Source organism: Genypterus blacodes, unplaced genomic scaffold (assembly GCF_046128005.1).
Source record: "Genypterus blacodes isolate CSIRO-AG114 ecotype Tasmania unplaced genomic scaffold, CSIRO-AGI_Gbla_v1 ptg000052l_1, whole genome shotgun sequence".
NCBI lineage: Eukaryota > Metazoa > Chordata > Actinopteri > Ophidiiformes > Ophidiidae > Genypterus > Genypterus blacodes.
In genome coordinates, this window is record NW_027466864.1 from 3,078,626 (window position 1) to 3,101,386 (window position 22,761).

At 41.2% G+C, this 22,761-nt stretch overlaps 1 protein-coding gene across 1 annotated transcript; it reads left to right on the plus strand.

Moving 5' to 3' along the window:
* The first annotated feature begins 13,593 nt into the window (after positions 1 to 13,593).
* Positions 13,594 to 21,006, plus strand: LOC143000779 (B-cell receptor CD22). The gene is given in 18 exon segments (XM_076150207.1): positions 13,594 to 13,642; positions 14,360 to 14,458; positions 14,601 to 14,712; positions 14,818 to 14,963; positions 15,061 to 15,181; positions 15,301 to 15,437; positions 16,288 to 16,410; positions 16,628 to 16,774; positions 17,679 to 17,784; positions 17,971 to 18,134; positions 18,528 to 18,677; positions 18,774 to 18,905; positions 19,729 to 19,810; positions 20,076 to 20,124; positions 20,315 to 20,401; positions 20,507 to 20,640; positions 20,906 to 20,957; positions 20,959 to 21,006. Coding segments are annotated over 18 exon segments (1,938 nt in total).
* The last annotated feature ends 1,755 nt before the right edge of the window (positions 21,007 to 22,761 follow it).

Sequence of the window (22,761 nt, forward strand, 5' to 3'; positions counted from 1 at the left end):
ACCTCATCCATCCGGAGAAAACCGGAGAAATTATAAAATACTTTAAATAATTGTTTTTATTGAAATAAAATTGCTTATTGAAAAGGTACCCAATGTTTCTAGAACCCAATTGAGATTCTAAGATAGACAAAGAAAGATAAAGAGACTAAGAGACGTGGACTGTGTATTGCGCAATCTGCTGGATCATCAGTCAAAAAAACAACATTTTAAAAGAATTCAAATCTCACCAATGGAGATAAATCTTGTTCAAGCACTGTGGTCACAAAAATCTGAATTAATGAACACAACTGAAAACGCGACGGCAATTTATTTTTGTCTAAACAATTTGCTGTTATTTTTCACACACAGATTGGAGCTCACCAGCCAAACACTCTGACTACTGATTAAATGTATTATTGTGTTCAGCACCAGCATATTTTGCCTGCTGAAGGTGTGTTGCTGTAGACTTCAGCTTCACATGCTGTGGTCCATCATTACATGCATTAGCATGATCGTCCTGTGATTTGCATCTCCCAGGAGCCTGTGGCTGGTATAACACAGTATCCATTTCTCTCTCAATTGATGCCTGCAGGCCAGAAAACATTTGAGTTGGTATTATATAAGCTTTTAGTCTTTTCATAATCACACATGGCTTCATTTGCCAGAAGAATGTTGTATGAAAAGGAAACAGCTACATTACAGAGGAGCAATGGTTGGATTTACATAAACCTACATAAAATGTTGACCCAAGTCCACAACACAAACCATGGAGTTTAGATAATAACACAGAATATGAATGTATTTGAGAATGATGGTTGTCAGTTACACCTAAATTAAATGAGACGTGATATAAACACTGCACTGGAAAACTGTATTAAAGATGGACCAGCTTCAGAAAGTTAAACTTAGACCGAATATAACACAGCAACACGATTACAGAAACCAGACCGTTGTCATAATGGCTGCATTCCATTTCTGTGTGTCAGTTCAAGGGCTGTGGTGTTGTGCATGCTGGCACACCTTCAATAAATGGAACAGAGCCATCATTAATGTTATTAGTTGCACCTGTTCTTTCACTATGACAAGTCAAACTGTCCACTTTAGAAACGGTCTGTAATTCTTACTGGAAGAACGGAGAGCATAGAACGTTCTAGATGTTCCATGAAGCTCTTTCATGTGGCTGCTCTGTTGAACTGAATGTGTTTGAAATTGTGGAAATGTGTTGCTTTTTGTCCTTAATGATACTCGGCTGTATTGTGGGATGTAGTAATAGTAAACGTTTGTTTTAAAAAAGCAAAACAGTACAGAATTGCAGCTCTAAATGCAAATCATATGTTTGGAGGTGAAGGATTTAGTTGACAGTACGGCTGTGAATCCAACTTCTATCACTACACCTTCTGTAGAGCCAAACACTCACACACTTTCATCCCTTTGTTGCCACTTGTGCCTCATCCGAAGTACGACGATTGTTACTTATCTAACGTTAGGATGGAGTTATCAGGGGGTTGCAAAAGTTCAATGTGAATTTTCAAACAGAGTGCTGTTCCCCTTTAAAGAGGCAGCAGCAGGAGCAGCAGCAGCACAGTAGTATAACACCATCTGATAGTCATTACCCCTCCCCTCTCCTCCCCCCTCTGCTCTCCTCCGCCTCTCCTCTCGCCCGATACTCTTCTCTCAGCTCAGACGTATTATTCATTAGTCTGATGAAAAACACCCACCAACTTAGCCAGCCCTAACCTCACTCTCTCTCTCTCTCTCTCTCTCTCTCTCTCTCTCTCTCGCTCACACACACACACACACACACACACACACACACACACACACACACACACACACACACACACACACACACGTACATGTGCACTCACAGTCCCCCCGCCCCCCACCAAGTCCCAACCCAGCTGAACCATTCTGGCGTGGGTCAGGGACCTGTCAAAACTCGGAAGCAAGTCTGGACCCAATATGGTGCCACAGACCAGGCGTCTAAAGGGAAAGAGGGGGTTGGAGAGAGAGAGAGAGAGAGAGACAGACAGAGAGAGAGGGCAATTTATCCTATTCCTTGGACAGTCGTTTTAGTCTTAGTCTGTCCCGGAAAGCGATAGAAGGTGGAGAAAGGAAAAGCGTTCCTGGACTTGTTATGGTGCCACCGAGTAGACGTCTGCAGAGGGTCATTACCATAAGTAATCGTCTGCTTTCCTTCACGCACAAGACACAAGAATCGGGGAGGAAAAGGAAGAAAAGATAGAGGGATGAGGATGAGGGGTGAAAAGATGAAGAAAAAGATTGGATGAGAGACAGAGGAAGAAAAGTGGGATGGAAAGGAAGGAAATGAAGGAGGGAGGGAGGGAGGGAAAGAAGACGGAGAGGGGAGAGTGAGCAGAGCGGCAGCCTGCCAGGTCTCCAGACTGTTTGGTGTATCGCATGGGGAAAATGGTCGGAAGTGCTCGCCACTCAACTTGCCCCCCCCCTTTACCACCACCAGTCCCAATTTCAGGCTCATTCAGCCTGAGCTCCAGCCACACTCTACTGTGTTTCCCAAGAGGGCCAGACTCTACAGCTGGCCTTATTAAACCGGGAGAGGGAGAGAGACCCAAAAAAGAGTGAGAGAGCGAGAGAGGGAGAAGGAAAGAGAGGTCACACAACTGGAAGACATCAGCTGAAAACTGTGCTCACTCTCTTAGTTTTTCCGTTCATATCCCGTTTTATGATAGAGTTTCTCACAAACACTCTGGTGGTGCACTGGGTTCAAACACATAGTAAAAAGCTATTGTTTGAGTCGACATCCCTCAGAACGTTGTAAAACAATGAAACAAATGCAGGGAAATTAAAAGTCTGTGTGACTTTTATCTCATTTGTCTGTGTCTGAAGCTGTCGTCATCTCTTCTATATTGTTTGACTGGCAGCATTTTTGAACACAACAAAGGAAACATCTGTGTATGGTATTGATTTATAATTTGAATTTTTCTCTGAAGCAGTTTGTATTTGATGTGACTTTTAGCACACACACACACACACATACTGATATTATTTTTTTAGGCCAGCAAAGCTTAAAATATGCAAGGGCCCTTTAGTTTTAAATGCTCTTAATCAGGAAATTAATTCACTTTCCAGTCACTGACAAGACATTTCTGATCTTTATATTGTTGGTCAAGATTTATAAACTTTGGTCTGCATTAGTTTGACTTTTTAATTCTGTGTGATTCATGACCAATGGAATATTACAGCCTCATGTATCAGACCATTCTGCACATTTTGATTTATACCAGTGGAAGAGAAAGCTTTCAGTAATGCAATATAAAGACACTTTTCTTTAATCTAGACATTTCCTCAGCGAATTGTCAGGCTGGCTAAAATGAAAAACGGGTTTTTTCTGTATGCATGATTTGTATGTGACTCATTGTGATGTTCTCATGGTTGCCCAGTAATTGCAGTCATGTGGTCTCCTGCTGAAGTGAGCAGCTGTGTGTTATCTGTCACCCTGTTCTCTCATGACCTCTGGACTAGGCTCTCAGAAGATCATTCGGTGTTTAGTTTAACCAACTAATTTTCATGTAATGTCAAGGGTACAACAATGTTGGGTGCCATTTGAATGGTGGCAGTACAATGGGTAAGATCTCATCCACATTAATAACAATTAACCCAGTATGGTTTCAAGCAATTATGGAAATCTAACTCTGTCTTACAGCATCCCATCCTCCAAGAGGATGGAAGTCGTTGTGTTTATTCATAACCAATGATAAAGCCTTTGTCTGGACAGGTATTTCAAAAGGAGAGGAGCAAAATCATCCTTGTGGGATCTTCTGGACAGTTAACCTGAGTGAGGGGGGAAGGTTCTAGTAATGATTATGAGTGAGACATTGTGCACTGGTCTGTCATACACAATGGATGATGGGGCATGTTCACACCAGCCTAGCCTATAAGATGGCAGTGATGTCTGTTTTGTTTGTTTACCATTTTTGCCACAAAAAATAATCAATGCATGTTTTTTGCACATTAAAAATACACTTATAAATGGAAATATATATATGTCCCCCTTTAAATGTTCTTATTCCAACTTATTAGTAATCCAGCTGAATGCCAAACATCCACATATACGTATTATTGACCACATAAAAGTATGTGATGTCATCACACCATTAATATTACAAATATTTGACCATGTTTGTCTCTTTCTTAAATGTAGCAACAATTTTTCTTCTCCTCCATCTGCCACCATCCTTTCCTACCAGTGTGTTTTCCTTGTGTATTTTCCCCTGGCTGGTTATATGAGCCTAACCAGCCTCTCCTGCTCTGCTATGTCCAGACTAGTTCGCTCTGATCACTTCCAGAGGCCACTTGAAAGCAACAGTTTGCCGTTCTATAATCATTGAGACAAAAGCAAAATGCATAAATGCGCCAGGTTACAAAGGTTACTTAAATCAATTTACTGTTAAGTGTCCAAAACTGCAATCAACATTGTGGGCCTGTCGTGAAACAGATGACAAATTTTAACAGGACAAGCCACGATAAATAAAGATTATCTCAAAGGAAATAATAAATAAAATCTATCTATGATTTTGCTCTTGGGTAACATAGGGCTCTGGTTGGCCTCAGTACGTTCCATGCTGTAATGGCTGGCTGCCTCAAATGCCAGGGAGCTCACATCACTGAGAGAGCTGCCTGCCACAGACAGAGAGAGAGACAGAGAGAGGAAGGGGGGGGGGTTTACAACTGGAATTGAGGCAGGCTGACAGAGAAAAACATAGGAGAGGCATCAGCATATAGAATCATAGTAGAAGTGGTAGAGGAGGCAGTAGCTCAGTGGGTAGAGCTTCAGCTTGGGAACCGGAGGGTCGCCAGTTTGAGTCCCTGCCGAGCTGCCCCTGAGCAAGGCACCTGACCCTCAATTGCTCCCCCCTCTGCGAAGAGTGGTAATGTAACATAATTTGCTTTAGATAAAAGCGTCTGCCAAATGATAGTAATGTAATGTAGGATTCAACAGTGTGATTTCATCTACTTTATGGCTCTAAGGAGTCATAAATGACTTCAAATGACACTTATAAACCAAGCAGCATTTTCTGATTATGCTTTATTTGAATTGGAAGACAAGACTGTTTCTCATAAAATTACAATTTATCTACTTTAAAAATAAGTAAGTTTGTCTACTCAAATTCTACTAAATCACTTTGCAATTTTTGTCCATGGAGGTGGGAATGCAAAATAAACTCCTTAACTCGGACTCTGTGGACAAATTACTTGACCCTTTTTGCTTTAATGAAATTCTGGTAACGTCTAGAGCCACATAGTGAGTGACAAATGGAAGCAGAGATGGCGTACAGAAAGCAGAGATTGCTTGTGTTTTGTTGACCCCTACATGACAGAGGCATATTTTTAGAAAAGCCTTTCAATATAATGCAGCCCAATTCAAAAGCACCACTTAAAGCCTCAAAAATACATTAAAGTTTCTTTCACAACAACATTTCAAAATGAAAGTTTGAAAAATGCAGCAGAGCTTAGATCAAGTTTAATTAGTAAAGAGAATTTGCTTTTGCTTTTTCTTTGCAAAGATCAGACAACTGATGCACTATTTGCACTGCAGTGTTTCACTGTGTGTACCCTTTTCTAATTAAGCATATTTGTGGCTCAGGAAAATTGTTATATACGGAGAAAGGGAGAAGAGAGATGAGGATGGAGGAAAGTATGTAGGCCTATATGAACTTTGTTAGGGGATACTGAGGGACTTGAAACTGGAACCTCTACATTCAGTGTGTGCATTTAGTAGTGTGTGTGTGTGTGTGTGTTTGTGTGTGTGTGTCTGTGTGTGTGTGTGTGTGAGTCTTCCTGTTCTAGAAGTGACTGATAAAACCGATACGGTCTAACATTGATAATCTGATCAAGTGCATAATGCTGTGGTATGTATTCAGATGTAGGTCGGTGAGACCCCACAAAGTTCCAGATCTGCAACTAGCGAAAGAAATCTGAGACTGGGAAATCGATCTTGTTTCTCAGTTGATCAAAAGACATAAAGTGACGTCTATGCCTTTGAAATGCTTTGGGTATTGGACTCCATGTTTCAATTGGCTTCGAGTCTATGTGTGGGCTGCATTATATGAGTGTAACACAGAGTTCTGAATTTCAAGACAAAATCACCTCACCTTGATGCATGCTGTCAGACTGAAACAGGTGTTAATTCAGAAGACTTCCAAAATGTTTCATTCAGGTCTTCACAAAGACGCACACATACACCAGCACTCAGATGTTGGTTTAAATAAAGCTATTGCCAGGGAAACAGAGCAGATCCAGCCAATTTTAGGCTTTTGCAAACCAAGTGTGACACAATCATCTTCACATGCTTTTATTTTCACAACCTTCCAGTCACACAAAATGAAAGGCCACTACAAGTCAACCTCCTTATTAAACATGTTAGTTGCAACAGCTGTTGAAACTAGTAGAGAGATACTGTCAGTGTTGATCTCAAAATTAAACTATTTTGTGAAAATGTACATTATAATAAGAAATCTTTTCTTTTTGCCTGCATATGGTTCTATTATAAAAGCTTAAATGTACTGTGAAACTACCCTGTCCAGATGTGGAGGTAGTAATACTAGCCTCAGCAGAGTGGGGGCTGAAGGGGTGGGAGGGAACATCTAATGCAATTAAGTCAGTAGCTCAGTTAAACTCATTGGAATGGTGAGACACACCTGGATGTCCCTGTGAACTCATGGACTGGTCCACTTTCGTTGAATTGTCGTATGCAGGCTCTTTGTAATGCTCAGGACTGACAAATTCAGTGGGCAAGTATTTTATGAATGAAGACTGCCAGACATGATAACGGATCAGGGTAACTAGAGTGTTCACTAACAAGGACACATTCTGATTTATTTGCATGTGTAAATGTTTTGGTCATCTTACCCTCTTTCCATCCCCTTTAAAAAATGAGGGACAGGTGCAACATGTTTATGGTATGACTCTGCTTAGCCAGAGATTAGCTGCAGACTGAGCCCTAAATTAGTCAGTGCCACAAAAATCTCCATGTTTAAGGAAACCACTGTTCTTTGTACATTCAAATGTCATTGGATTTTTTTCACCCTTGATTGTAGGAATTATATGGATGACATCACGCTGCAGCTGACTGGGACCAAACACTCTTATTTTAGAGCTGTGGAGTGTTTCCAAGGAGATGATATAACACAGTTCAGACGGGTCCCTCCAAGGATTCTCTCATTATCACACATGCTGCAGCTGTGTTTATGTATGTATGTGCATGCACGCGGTGGCAGTGTGCCTGTGTTTTTTGTGAGTGTACATACATTTGTGTATATGTGCATACGATATGCGCTATATGCAGTGAGTGTCTGTAATCATTTAAAGTGTACTTGTAGTCAATTACCAGAAAATGACTTGTGTAGACCATTTTCCCCTCTAAAAAATAATTATAGGGTTTAGGTTAAGGCTAGGTTTGGGTTTGGGATTGCAGGAAAGACTTGCTTGTTCCATGTGGACTATATAAACCAGGGGAGAAGCCAAAGGGGGTTGCCAGGGTGGCACCCCTAAAACCTGACAACCACCACCACCCTACATTACTATCATTTGGCAGACGCTTTTGCTTTTGCCTACCCTACCTACTTTCATCTGATAGTTAAGTAAATGTATTTTAAAATGATAATCGGTATATGAAATCAGTATATGGGATTGACAGAAATTGTACACTTTTGAATTTCTTTACACTTTTTTTTTATCTCAAGGAATAACAATTCTGTTCCTTCTTCTGCTTCCTGCTTCTACTGTCGTTTGCAGTCAACAGTGCAAACTTCACTCCATGAGAAATGTATCGTGCCATGATGTTACTCTATGTCTTCCCCCAAAACAGCACAAACAGCGCTCTGTTTCTGGGCTGAGGAGGCTCAACCCTTCATTAAATATTTGACCAATTAAGGGGGAAGCATTGAAAAAAATAGCACAATGGTCCAGAGAGTAATATTCACACACTCTTAGTCACATACAGCAAACAGATGGAATGGTAGAGTTTTGCTGTCTTTTCAGAAATTCGCTCAAATTTCACAAAATATAGGAATCCTGCCATTACCCTTGACCAAGGTACTAGTTTGTAGCGCTGGAGTTTGTCCCCCTTACACCACACTATAGCTGCCCACTGCTCATGGTAGTTAAGTTGGATCAAATGTTTGTATATTTTTGTCCAAAGATTACAGATAACCCCTTCAGTCCCTTTTGTTTGACTCTTACAAACTGTTAAAGGCTGATAAATGAATGAGCGCATTTTCTTCTTTTCTGTTTCAGGAAAAAAACAATCAAGAGGAAGTGGAGGAGGAAGAGGAGGAGGCTGTAATATAAGGAGGGTTTCCGACAGTAGCCCAGACCTGACAGGCTTCTTCATATCCGTCTTCATTCAGTCCCTTACAGGGACTCTCCACATGGTAAAACCATCACACACACACACACACACACACACACACACGAACACACACACACACACACACACACACACACACACACACACACACACACACACACACTCACCAAGTCCCACACACCATCTCTCCACATACACACACATGTTCTCTCTCAGTTTTGACCAGGAAATGGCTTCCTCACATATTTAAAAACACGAGAAATAAAAAGAAAGAGAGCAAGATTTAGCAAGCTCATTAGAAAGTTTTTGCAGCTGGGAAATCTCAACAGTAAAAGTGAACAAGGTGTGCTCATTTCTCCCTCACCCTGCAGTTCCCACAGCCTGAGGAAGCAAAGCGACAAACTCTTAATGTGCCTTGCCGCCTGTGTGTGTGTGTATGTGCATCGGCCATTTCCACTGACGCTCCTACTCTCAGGTTCAGGCCACATGACTGATTTAGAGCGTGTAGAAAATATGATTTGGATCAACTGAACACCCAAGCACCAGACGATCCTGATATACAGTAAATCAAGGAACCAAGTGGCATTTTGAAAGTAAAAATATGAAAGGGTCCTGGGTTATTCTTATTGGACTTTTCCCTCCAGAGAGTTTACACTTTCCCATATACACCTTAAGCTCTGCAGCAAATCACTACTTTTATTCAGGAAATGCATTTTAATAGACTGGATAAAGGACCCACCACCCACAGTTACACAATATGGGAATGTTTAATGTACTACCACATGAAAGAATGAGTGCTGTATTGAGGGGAAATGAGGGGTTCTTTTTGAAACTTTGGTCACCAGTTTTTGATTATGTACCTGCTTAAATCTCTGGGCTCATGCAGGGGCAGGACCATCAGGAGTGGAGATTGATTGCTTATAGCTCTATCTGTTCACTCATTTTCTTTGTGCTCAGTCCTGCATTGTGATGGGCAATTTAGGGACAGGGTGGATTTAAAGTCAAAACAATGGATCTTTTATGTGTGTGTGTGCGTGTGCGTGTGCGCGTGTTTGTGCGTGTGTGTGTGCGCGTGTGCGTGTGTGTGTGTGTGTGTGTGTGTGTGTGTGTGTGCGCGTGTGTGTGTGCGTGTGTGTTTCTATCATTTTACCCTTGCATCAATCCCCAGCGGCTGATCTAAAGTGGCCTGTGGGTAAAACACTCTTTTCTCCTGATGGCCTGTCTACTAGTGGTTGTGGCTTCTCTCGTCAAACCTGTTTCAAGCAGAAACATTTCCATGAAATTTGAAGTAATAAGTATGTTACCTGGCTCGCAAAAAATGACACACACACACACTGACCAGCTGTTGAATAAAGATCAGTATCGAACTGGCTACAAATTCATATTTTTCATAGTAGTCAGTGAAGAGTAAAATAGGATTTAAAAGCAGAATGGATAGCATCCTGATACTCGTGCTTAAATGATTATGTATGTTTGCTGTCTGCTTGATTATTTTACAGCTTGGAAGACATTTCACAGGTAAAAACAAAAGATTTAAGGTTGAAAATTCTTATTTTTTCTTATTGACCGACAAAATTCCACAAAATTTATTCATATATATTTAGTGTATTTGGAAATCTTGCGATCTCCACTTGAATATGAAATAAAGTTGTCAATTGTTATAACATGGGCTCGTCTGATTATTAGAGATCACTTCAAGCAACCTGGTTATGAAAACTTGAATGAAGTCAGCTTGGTTGGATATGGCTCAACAAAAGATGTAATTTTGTCTATTGCCACTAGACGGGGTGAGAGATGGGGGGTGGGGGAGTTAAACGCCTGCCCATAATAACCGCCAGACATGACTCATTCAGCGTGGAATACCACAGCAGCCACAGACAGGTCTCTGGCAGACAAGGAGCAGAAATCTGACCCAGCAGAGTTTGTGAATGGGACAGGAATGAGCGAAACCAGGATAAATTTAATAGCGATCCAATAGGTTTCAAAGATTTAGGAGTTTTGAAACTTCATTAACTGTTTAGTTTGGCTTATTTGTGAGAGTCAAGTGCCTAAACATTATATATTTAATGATATGATGAATCAGTTTAATGACTGATACAAGCTTAAGCCAGAATTTACCAGGAAAAAAAGGTAGTGTTGTTAATTCATTCTCTAATACACACAGTGATTCACTGGGCAAAAGTCCCATTCATGGAGTCATCATGTAGAGCTCCTAAAAGACAGAGCAAAAACAACATATCACCTTGTCACATATGATTTTAGCTCTGATCATCATCATTCCTGCCCAGACTCTCCCCCATAGAGAGCACCACTCAAATTGAAGACTAACACATGTTGGACAGCCGAATCATTATTTGCTTATGTGGAGTCCTTCCAAAGTTGGAGGCTTGGGAGCCAAGAGTCTAATCTGTGGGCATAGGAATAACATAGAAATAACATATTGTACAACTTAAAGTATAGCAGGGGAGCAAACTGTGAGCGGTCACATTACATGAAAACAGCAGGCAGGAAGTGTTTTGCAACAGCGGAAAATCTTCAGGTCCAGTCTGACCACCAGACGGTCACACTTCATCTGGCCTGGAGGCTGCGGTCAATGGATGGATCCCTTCCCTGCAGTAAGGGTTGGATACACAGGCATACATTTGGCTACTGCTCTCTCTCGTATAGTTTCCATTTCTCCCCCTCTCACATAACTAACACTAATCTTTGTTTATACCTTACCCTCCATTGATTTGTTTTCTTCCATTCTCTTGGTCTTTCTCCTGCTTCATCTCCTGCCCTTTATTTTGTCCGTTCTTTCATTCATTTGTTCATTCTTTCTTTCGGTCTTTCGTTCGTTCGTTCGTTCGTTCGTTCGTTCGTTCGTTCGTTCGTTCGTTCGTTCTTTCTTTCTTTCTGTCTTTCTTTCTTTCTCTCTTTCTTTCTTTCGTTCTTTCTTTCTTTCTTTCTTTCTTTCTTTCTTTCTTTCTTCCTTTCCTTCTTTCTTTCTTTCTTTCTTTCTTTCTTTCTTTCTTTCTTTCTTTCTTTCTTTCCTTTATCAACCTTATCCTCTATTTCGCTCGCTCATTCTCACTGTCTTCATCTCTCTCTCTGTCATATCCTCTCTCTCCCTCCCCCCTCTCTCTCCCTCTCTCTCACCCACTCTTGCTCTCTAACTCTCTCTATCTCTCTCTTACTCGCTCATTCACTCTCACTCCCTCTCTCTCCCTCTTTTGTTCACTCTCTCTCTCACCCTTTCTCTCTCTTTCCCCCTCACTCTCTCCCTCTCCCTCTCTCTCTTTCTCTCTCTCTCCCTCTCTCTGCATGTGTGTTTCTCTGTTTGTGGTCAGTCACACCTAATCTAGTGCTATCCATCTGTTTCTCTTCATTCGTTTAGTCTGGCTGTTTTCTATTAAGATTACATCAGGCTTTGACCTATTAGTGTGCCATGATCCTTTTGAAGTCATTGTGTGGTTACAGGTTAAGCTCAAACCCTCCAGTCTTCTTTCTCAAAACAATACAGACACTATTTGGGGAAGGTTCCTTTATGTGTGCAAAGCAGTAGGGTCTTTTCAGTGAGGGACCCATATTACTTTCTTCCCCCTCCTGGGATCGAGGATCATTAAATCATGTGAGTGTTCTTGTCATGTGCAGACCCAATGGTAGAAGGTCTGTGACCCATTTTGGGTCCCAGCCCATAATCCAACCTACCAATCTGTGAACTGGAATATATTGTAAATTTAACTTCACATCCTGAAGGTTTTGATTAATTTCTAAAGGTAACTTTCCCAACCATGGAATTTCTGTTCCTTATTATGGTTTCAGTTCAAAGTCAGGCTCAGCTTCACCACGGAACATGGCACAGCCATCATCAAATAAAATCATGAACGCAGGTTCTCAGTCTCCTGCAGGACTCAAACACTGACTTTTGAGAATAAACATTATACTCATTACCACTAATATTGTTGCTCTTGTTTTATAGTGACCCAGAACAAAATGATGTGTGTGGATCATTAATCAGACATGAGATACAGTATATAGAGTGATTCATGCTTCCTATCTTTAGCACTGGTTCCTTATGTTATTTTTCCTCCCTTAATCATCTCTGATCAGGAGGCTAAAAGTAAAATGTCACCGTTCATTTCCAGATGGAGATCCAGATATCATCTCTGCAACCCTGAAGTTAAGTCTCCACTCTTCCCCCCGACTTGGATGACTGTGAGTGGAGATTGACTGAAATGTTAAACTGTACATCATCATTACTCCTGGGTCAAAGCTGGGGTAAGGAGCCAATTGGCTGAGTTGTGACGCTAAACTGACATCTATTGGCCAAGTCGTTGCAGGATAGGATGTTAAAGTCATTTAGACTCATCAGGCTAAGTGGACACAGTTGACTGAAAGGTCTCGAACCTCACCACGTCTAGTTGTGGGTAGCTTTCTCTGCCAATAATTCCCAATTAGAGTAGTGGATGAGAGGACATCTGGGAGTCTGTGTCTGCTGGATTTATATAGAAATGTACGCCAATAATTCTAATTTCATTCGAAAAAATGAACCATGCATGCCTGTCTTTCATAATTAGTCAATTGAGTCTGTGCCAATATTGTGACATTGTCATAGAGTGACAGCTTCTCATTTAAAGTAGAGATACCTTAACTGAATTTATTATATTCAGCATGAGTGAGTGCCACTGGGCTGCTCATTCATAGACAGTCTATGATAGAGAGTTTGAACATGATTGAGCTGCAGCTTTGATAAAACCTTGTGCACAAGTTAAAAAGAAAGAACACAAAAGACGCCAACTGATACCAAAGAAGTTTAATTAGTGACTGAATCTGTTTTGGTGTTTCTTCTCTTCGCATCATTTGCAGAGACATTTGTGATGGTGAATGTCAGTGTTACAGTCCAGAGACTATTCTATTCTCTATTCAATATAGAAACTGAATAGAAAATAGAAACTTCCTCTTCCTCATTCTCCTCCTTCTGTCTCCTCTCCTCCTCCTCTTCCTCCTCTTCCTCCTCTCCTCCTCCTCCCAGCTCTTACTACACAATTCTGACCACCATGCAACTCTCATCCCATCCTGTTACCTCTGTCATTATCAGGACCGCACGCATCCCACAAGCTCCATTCTGTGTGACTGACTGATGTGAATGAAGATACTTTAACAGGTGAGTGCCTCATATTTTTTTATATATCTTTATTTGTTATTTAACTAAATGTTTCACTCACCTCTGTCTGTCCTTGTGTGTGTGCTCCGGTGACATTACAGAGCTTGTGTCAGCGGAGATGTTGGCAGGTGCGTTAGTTCTGGCCACCATCCTTACAGCTTTCCCAGGTGAGAGAAAACCACCTCAATAAATCATTCAAAGTTAAAATTATGATTAAGTGGTACAAATATGACAAGATTTTGTTTTTGAAGTATAAGAACAGATGAGGGTAAATTCTTTCATTATATTGAATTACTTCAGATATTTTCTTGTACTCTAGCTATTTCCTAAAACAAAATGGCATAAATATGAAAAATAAGAGCATATAAACAGATCAAACTGAGGCAAAGGAATCATACATATAAGTTTGTACAGCCAGGTGCCCTTGCTTTTACGCTCGGGTTATTTATAAGTATTGATTGACTTTTGTGCAAGGTAGTCAGCCAGGCAGGCAGTTAGCCGCACAGGATGACACCACTGCTGCACATCATGTCTCACTGTCACTGCTGCATTCTGTGTGTCACTCGCTGAGCTGAGCAATACTGGGCTTGAACTTATCCTCTCTACAGACAGATTGAAGGAATAAATCTGACAAAAGCGCAACTTTTTTTGTTGACATCTGTTCTCCAAAGTGTTTTGTAAAATATAATGTAGCTATGTATATGAATTTCTTTAATTAGTTCAAGATGAGGTTGTAGAAGCTATATAAGAAAAGTTGTGTGTAGAGACCTAAAAACATACAACAACAACTTTTAAACACCTTTCTGTGAATTTCTGTGTGTGTGTGTGTGTGTGTGTATGTGTGTGTGTGTGTGTGTGTGTGTGTGTGTGTGTGTGTGTTGCAGGTAGCCAGGGCAAGTGGAGTGTGTCGTTTTCTAGGAGGGAGATCTGTGTGTGGGCAGGAACAACCGTCACTCTGCCCTGCCGTTATGATTACCCATCAGGTGAAATAGTGAACGTAAATGATCTGTATATATTTAAAAAGCTCAATTCTTCTACATCAACATTGATATCATCCTTTAATTGGGCCTGAACATTTTGAATGCTTTCTAATGGACAGTTTTGTCGTGTTGTTCATCTTACCAGCCCACACAGTGAAGTGGGTCATGTGGTTCCGTGTGTCTGCAGAAGGTCACAGGGAGTTCACCTATCACACTGACCCCGACCAGATCAGCCTATCATACCGTGGGCGCACACGGTAGGAGAATAATCTATGAGTGCAAAATCAATAAGAGAGCTGACACACTTCATATATAATGTGAAATAATGCATCAATCGGTTATAAGTAAATCCTGGATTCCAGCTACATCGGTGGCAGTTACTCCAGCTGCTCAGTCCAGATTCGGGGAGTTAAACTGAGTGATGCAGGCCAGTACCACTTCAGGTTTGAGACAGACCAGCCACTGGGGAGATGGACGTCCCCTGATACAGTCACTCTGGATGTCACAGGTAGGAAAGAGGCTACTTCACCAGCCTGTTGTACATCTAACAAGAACCATAATCACATATTCACATATGATCACTTGAGTACTTGTGTACTTTTCAGACCTCCAGGTCCAAGTTCATCCTGCCAGACTTGGCAACATGTTTGGATTTGGTGAGACTGTGTTTGTAGGCTGTCAGGCGCATGGATGTGCAGCTCCAGGGAGAAGCCTTGCCCTCTACAGGTGTGTGAGAGTTAATATGTGTCATGGGCATACAGCTTGAAGTGGTTGTGGGGAAACAATACAGTCTCAGGCAGAGACCATGTTAGGCTTAAGGCACTGTTGTGACCCTTTGTGCACAGAAACGGCCTGAACCTCGGCGCTTATGAGAAGTGGATGACCGTCCACCACTTTGACCAACAGCATGCTGGAGCCTACAGCTGTCGACCGATCCCACCTCAGAATGTACAGTCTCCATCTTTGTCTCTCGCTGTGGGACGTGAGTGAGCTCAGTCCATCAATCAACCAAGACATTGTTTATTTTACACACTCACACCTTAATGTCATCACACGGTGGCAGGAACGTAAACAACTTTGACTGCAAGTACTGCAATTATTTGTTTTAAAGTTTTAATGTTTTAATTTTGATATCAGGACAAACAATAACTGTGACTGTCTTACAAAGCAGTTTCAAAAAGTTATTGACCGACTTTTTAAGAATAGAGAAACATTATCTAAACTGCAGTATGTGAACAAATACAAACCTCAATTCCATAACAGTTGAGTGCAAATAAAAACAGAAAACTTTGAAAATTCTTTTTAACCTTTACTTAATTGAAAACAGTACAAATGCAAGAAAATTGATGGTTTTACTGATTGACTTTTCTTTTTTGTAATATTCACTCATTCCAACTGTGATGCCTGTGACACAGTTTACACAGTGTTACATCACCTTTTCCTTCCACAAACACTCAGCAGTCGCTTGGGAACTGAGGACACTAATTGTTGTAGTTTTTAAGGTGGAATTTTTCCCAATTTTTGCTTGATATCAGACTTCAGCTGCTGGACATTCTTTTTGTGCTTCATAATGTTTTCCCTGCAAACCATTTAAATTCTAGCCATGTGTTTTTCAGAATATGAGGGAATATTTTAGCATTGCAGCATCTCCAGAAAATTAACTGTAAGCCACGCAGGCCTGGTGATGGCCCTGATAAATGAGATTATACAGTCTATACTGAGCCTCCATTTCACATCATTTATGCATCTGGACACTGTCACCTCATTCACCTTTCTTTGTCCTCACTTGTCGTCTCTCTCTCTCTCTCTCTGTCTCATTTCATCCCTACCAGATGGTCCTCGCTCCACCTCTATAGCAGTTTCTCCAGTCAGGGAGGTGTCTGAGGGGGGGTCGGTCACTCTGACCTGCAGTAGTGATGCGGCTCCACCTGTAGAGAGCTTTGCATGGTTTAAAGGTAGAGGAAACCAAACCTTCCTGTTTATGTGCTGGACTTGACTTGAGAAACTTTCAAAATAGACAGACATCTTTTCAACTGTTTAATTTGATCCATGTTCATAATCTGTTGAGTGTATACATCTCTTTATGACCTCTCCTCTTCTTGACAGTATGACCTCTGCAGTATGCTGCTGTTTCTTGACGTGTGTGTACATGTGTCTTTGTCTGCTTTCCAGACATGGACAGTGGCAGCATTCCAGACAGTTTTAGGCCTCAGCTCCACCTGCCCAACCTCAAATACACAGACAGAGGAGAGTACTTCTGTGTAGCCAGGAACTCATTGGGGACGGACCGCTCCAACCCATATCTTCTCAATGTCACATGTATGTTTGATACATTTGTAGGCTCCGTGTTTGTGTTTGCCTGTAGGTTTATATAATGATAATAATAAATCAAATTAATGCTTTTATTATTGACATCATAATTATTGATCATCAGTTTTTGTGACCTGATATTCCTCTTTCAGGTACATTTGGAGTTCCCCAGACCATGGTTTAGGAACCAATGACATCAGATTTATTTTACGATGATCTTTTGTGTTGAATCTTTTCACTGTTGTTTCTCAAAATACATATTTCATTTGTCCAGTAAGAGGAAAGCCAAAGACACTTGAGTGCAGAACATTCATGTCCTGGCCGACATCTCTCACTGGATCCTGTGGTGTAAATGTGTTTAGATAGTCTGGGTTATATTGATTGGGCAACATCTATTTTTAAACTTGTTATAATATAATTCCTGTGTCATGCGGTCGGACCGGGAAGTGATTCACATTCCATTAACGTCCTGTTTGCTGACTGGGATTATTTTAAATGTCTTTTTTTTGGCTGTTTCTTAAACTCTGGGTCGGCTCTGGAATATGACTAAATTTGGGATCCACGGTGAGACTCATGCATGGATGCATAGCATGTACTGTAGATTGTACAGAGGTCTTGTCTGTTCTTGATCTTTGTTGGAACATCTTCAACACTAAAGTAGCATTTTAACTGCTTAATGCTGGAACATTGAGAGGATACATCCCATGTGTGTGTGTTTGAAGGCTCTCTGAGATGTAAGACATCAGACTCAGCATGTAGATGTGTTAATTGCTAGTTCTGCCTCTATTCATTATCCATGAGAAGTAGATGGCCACATGCTGCTAGTCTGAGGTAAGGCATATTTGAACATTTACAGTTACAGTAATGACATGGCTGTCTCGCTCTGTCTCTGTCTGCCTGTCTGTCTGTTTAGACTCTCCAAAGAACTCGCGTGTGCTGCTAAGTCCTCCTGGAGACATCAGAGAGGGCTCATATGTGAACCTGAGCTGTGTAAACCGCGCCAACCCTCCGGCCAACAGGTACGACAAGCTCCGCCCACTGTATTTATCAAAAAGGACAGCTTTCGACTGAAAAATCCAACAAATAATGTTGGCGATTCTTGTTTTGATCATTATTGACATAACAATAATACAAACTTTATTTTATCCAACCATTTCCATTTTCATCATCATCACAATCACCTTCATCACCTCTTATTGCTGCAGGTATGCTTGGTATCGTATCCTAGGTGACCAGGTATTGGCAAAAGGAACATTCCAGAATCTTACGTTCCCCTTGGTGCGTTCTCACCACGCTGGTCAGTACTACTGTACGGTGTGGAACCCGTTAGGATACCAGAACTCTCCTGTTGCTACGCTCAGTGTGCTGTGTGAGTACAGGAGACACTATGAGTGTGTGTGAACTGTGTGTGCAACATGCTTGGTAATCCTATGGATTGAGATCTTTCTGACAGTAGTTAAGTCCTCACAAAATGTACATTTGTGGTCCACACAAGGGGAAATGTGATTAAGAGAACAAACAAATGGACGCCTCCTCTCCTCCCCTGGACATCAATACATCTACAGTTTCTCTCCACTGCCTGTCTGTCCTTTCAATGACCTCATCTCATTTGCTGTCCTCTCTGTCCTGTCACTGCCCTCACAGATTATTCACTCTTTCACTCACCTTACCTCACCTTAAACCTTCATTCTATTTTCTGGGGTGAATCATATTGGAGTAGCATCAATTCTTCCTCTTCATCTCACGTTGTCTCTCCCTCTAGATGCACCTAAGAACACATCAGTTCTTGCTCGTCCCTCCAGTGTGGTGGACGCTGGCCGACCTTTGACCTTGACATGCAGCAGTCAGGCAAACCCAGCAGTAGACAACTTCACATGGCACCGCCTAACTCTGGATGGAGGCTCTGTACAATGTCAGCAGCATACACATACTAAAATCTGGGTAAAAAGGTTGCGTCTGCCCTTTTCTGTGTCTCTGACGTCGCCCTCCCTCTCTGTGCTTCCTGCAGCGTGGGGCACCAGGTCAGGGCCTGTCTACACCTTCTCAGAGGTCGGCCCTGGAGAGAGCGGGCAGTACTACTGTGAAGCCAGGAACCGGATCGGCACCCATAGCTCTCCAGTGCTCACCGTGCGAGTCAGAGGTACAGAGGCACTGATGCACTGTGCTGTTCACTACACCACAATTTGTGATGTGTTTCTTGTTGTGTATCAGTTTCTATAGAGATTTGATTGTTTTGTGAGATTTATTGGATTTTTGCATTGAGTTTCCCAGCAATCAAACCTTGCGTAGATGTTCTCAATGTCTTCAGTTGTAGTTTTTGTATCTACTCGTCTTTTCCTCTTACAGTATATGTGAGAGACTAAATGAACATTATGAACTTAAAGTCTCAGTGTTACAATTGTAGAGTGTAACATATGACATGATCTCTCTCCCTCTGCTGCGCTCCCTCACACTCTCTGGTATCTTCAGTGGTGTGTTACAATAATAATTGTCTTTTTTCTGAATTAGCGCGTGCAGGAATTTACTTCGATCCTCGCTATATGTCCAAGAAAAATCAAGGTTTTTTGTTTCCATGTGATAGTAGGACAGCAGCTCAAACGGGGAATCACTTTCTGTGTATCTGAAATGGTGATAAAACGCTGAACGTCTGGACTTGGTTGTGCATTGTCTCATGATTTTTGACTGTTTTTCTATGAGTCATGGTGAGTCATGAAAAACGCTCTCACTTTGCGAGGAGAGGAGGAGGTGATGAGGTGTTGTGGAAAACTACTCTGAAGTCTAGACAGCTGAAGACGGGGAGTTTGGAAATCACAATTGGAAACACAAGACACGAGTCTAGACGTCTGCCGGATAATGCCATTCACTCTCTCTTTCCCTTTGTGTTTATTTCCTCATTTTGCTGATTATTTTATTCATTATTCGTTTCTTTTCTGATCACCTTTACTCTGTCCTCTCTTTGACAGGCCGCCTGAAGGTCATAGCACTGGCATCAGCAGTCGGTGTGTCTGCCGGGCTCATCACACTCACTGTGGCTATTATGATTAGGTGAAGAATTCTGCCATATCATAATTCTGTGAATTCTTTCACACTTTAGATACCTGCTTAGGTTTTAGGGGGTAAGGAGAAATAATATTTATACATATATATTGAAACATCAGAGTTCATCTCTATGTTATAGAATCATTTGGTGGCTCTATGCAGGAGCCACATCAGCCTTATGATACCAATAGCTGGAATTCTTTCTTCTATTCATTCACATTCTTTGATGGCTGGGTAACGTGTGTGTTAACGGCTGCCTGTGTGTTGACAGTAAGAACATGCACAGAGTAGATATGGAGCAACTGGAAGATTCAACCAAGGTACTCCACCATTCTCAACAAGATTCCTGTACAGAATGTTTGCTTACTTGTTTTTTTTTTTCAGAGCATCCATTTCAAAGATTTTGACAATATTTGTTGAAGAAAAATAACGTGTATTTTTGGTGTGTGTGTGTGTGTGTGTGTGTGTGTGTGTGTGTGTGTGTGTGTGTGTGTGTGTGTGTGTCCACAGCGTCCGTCGGTGACAGCTGACACCTTGTTCTATGAGTCAGCCCAACAGACCTTCCCTACAAGAACGGGCAAGATGTCCGACATACCAGTACGCAACTTACACCCCACCAAATCCTACACAAAACTGCAACTACACGCAATTCGATCAACACATATAATATATAAATGCATGTGTTTGTGTGTGTGTAAGCAGGAGGAGCCAGAGGATATCAGTGAAACCTCTCACCCTGCCATTGTTCCCCTGAAGGATGCTCCACCAATCACAGAAGCCGAAAGTAACAGCCCCACCCCCAGCTACGTCACCGTCCATTACTCCAAAGTGTCCAGGTACACTCATCCCCCTCTGTGTCCCTCACTCTCACTCTATCATCTGTAGTGATCCTTATCTCTCTCCTCTCCTGACCCAGTCTGTCACCCTCTCCCTCTCTGCTCTCTGTCTCACTCCTTGTCTTCAGTCATGTCTTTCTGTCTTGTTTGTTGATATCTTTATGAATTTACATTACATACAAACTGAAAGATCTTTTTGACTAACTCTGCTCTCTGGTTCATCCAGTCATTAGTCACATGGCTGTGTTTGTTCTTCTTTGTTCAGTGCAGACCGAGTGCATGTCACCAAACTGCCTCTGGGTGGCGATAAAAAGAATAAAGGATTCCACCCAAGTTTACACTTTAATGCCTCAGCCTCACCTCTGACCTGAGCTAAAAAGCCCCTCAGGTATGATTTTATACTGCTGTCAAATTGTTTGATAATACAACATTTTCTGTCCTGTTTTGCTGTTGCTGCTCACTCTCTCTTGGGTTTTAATAGTCAGAATGTTATCATTCGTTACACACAAATTTCTCTAAATGATCTGATCATAGAACATATATGATAGAGGTCATAGATGATGAAGTTTTTGACCAACTAGAACAAGATAGAAGCAATATTATTTAACCGTAACAGTAGATGTTTAAAAATAATTGGATCCTTAGAATTGGTCCAGTTACCTGATTAATGTTAATGATGATGATTAATGATTAAGTGCAGGAGATTTAACATATCAGGTGTAACTCCTGGTACTGTTATGATGGTAGCACGTATAATTGCAGGAGTGGCTCAAAGAAATGGAACGCAGCCATTATTTATTTATATTATTTACACCTGTAGTTGACAAGTCTAAATGTGCAGGTTAAGAAGGTTTTGACAGTCAAACCAGGCAAGAACAAGGAACCGAAAGCAGAAATGACAAACAACCCAATTCCAATCTTGCACAAGAATGTATTACATTATTTGTACTTTGCATTGCAGTGCATTGTGTTTGTCGTCTATTCTGTTCTTTTATAATATTATTGCCCCTATTCCATGACTCTTTCATTACATTCACATCATCCAGACATCACATTAACCTTCTTCATGCGAACCATCCACTCCACTGGAATCTGCCCATAGAGGATTGTGGGCCAGGAATCCGCTCTCTCTGAACTCTAACGTTGCCTTGCGCTGATCCAGATTGGATTTGTTGTTATGGGATTCTTCATGGTTCACCACACCATAAAGACAACTTGTGGCTGTGCTGCTGGGTGGAGTCCAGCTCCTCTACTGTGTTTGTTGCATGTCATTCCTTGTTTTCCAGCTATCTCACCACTCAAGCAGAAATGCTTAAAAATAGAACTGACATGAAAAAGTAAAAAAGTTATGTTTGCTTTCTTGCTTGCATTCCAATCTAGAGGAGCAGTTATTTGCATTTTTGGTGTTAGTGAAAATCCTTACTGGGTGTATGTACAGCAGATAATGACACAAACTTGCCTGAACTGTAGACATTGCACAGGAAACACTTTCATTTTTGAACCGTGCAAATAATTTGAAATAAGAATCTGAGCCTGTCCCTTATATTATATGTTCTATAGTGCTTTTTCCAACTAATATGATACATTGCAGTAGAAGTCCTATCAGTAGACAAAGATTTGGTATCAATATACAATATTTGACAAATGTACTGCAATGTCCTTCCTTCAAATCTATCTGACCGCTTATCAGTGTTGAGTAAGCAAGACTGGAAGTGATGCCAAAGATGATTCAATGTGTTACAGCGGAGAAAAACCGAAGTGAACAAACCTGAACTGAGTGTTTGGATTGACATGGCAATTACACACACTGACAGACAATGTGGAGGGAATTACTTCTGCAGGAACAGGAGAGAGACACAGAAAATGAGTAGTGACCAGAAGTGAAAATGTTATTTTAATAATTCAGTCACAGCAGAATGAATGTATGTTTTGAGAGAATAGATCACCACATGCCATATCGATTTGCTTTGCAATATAAATACAGGTTTCTTTGGTTTGATTTGGTTATATAGAGTAGCACATGGCCTCATGATGACACTGAACCAGTTTTGATTACTTAGCTAGTGTTTCAACATGAAGTCAATAAAGACTCATTACTCCTCGTTTGTTCTCTTTTTAAAT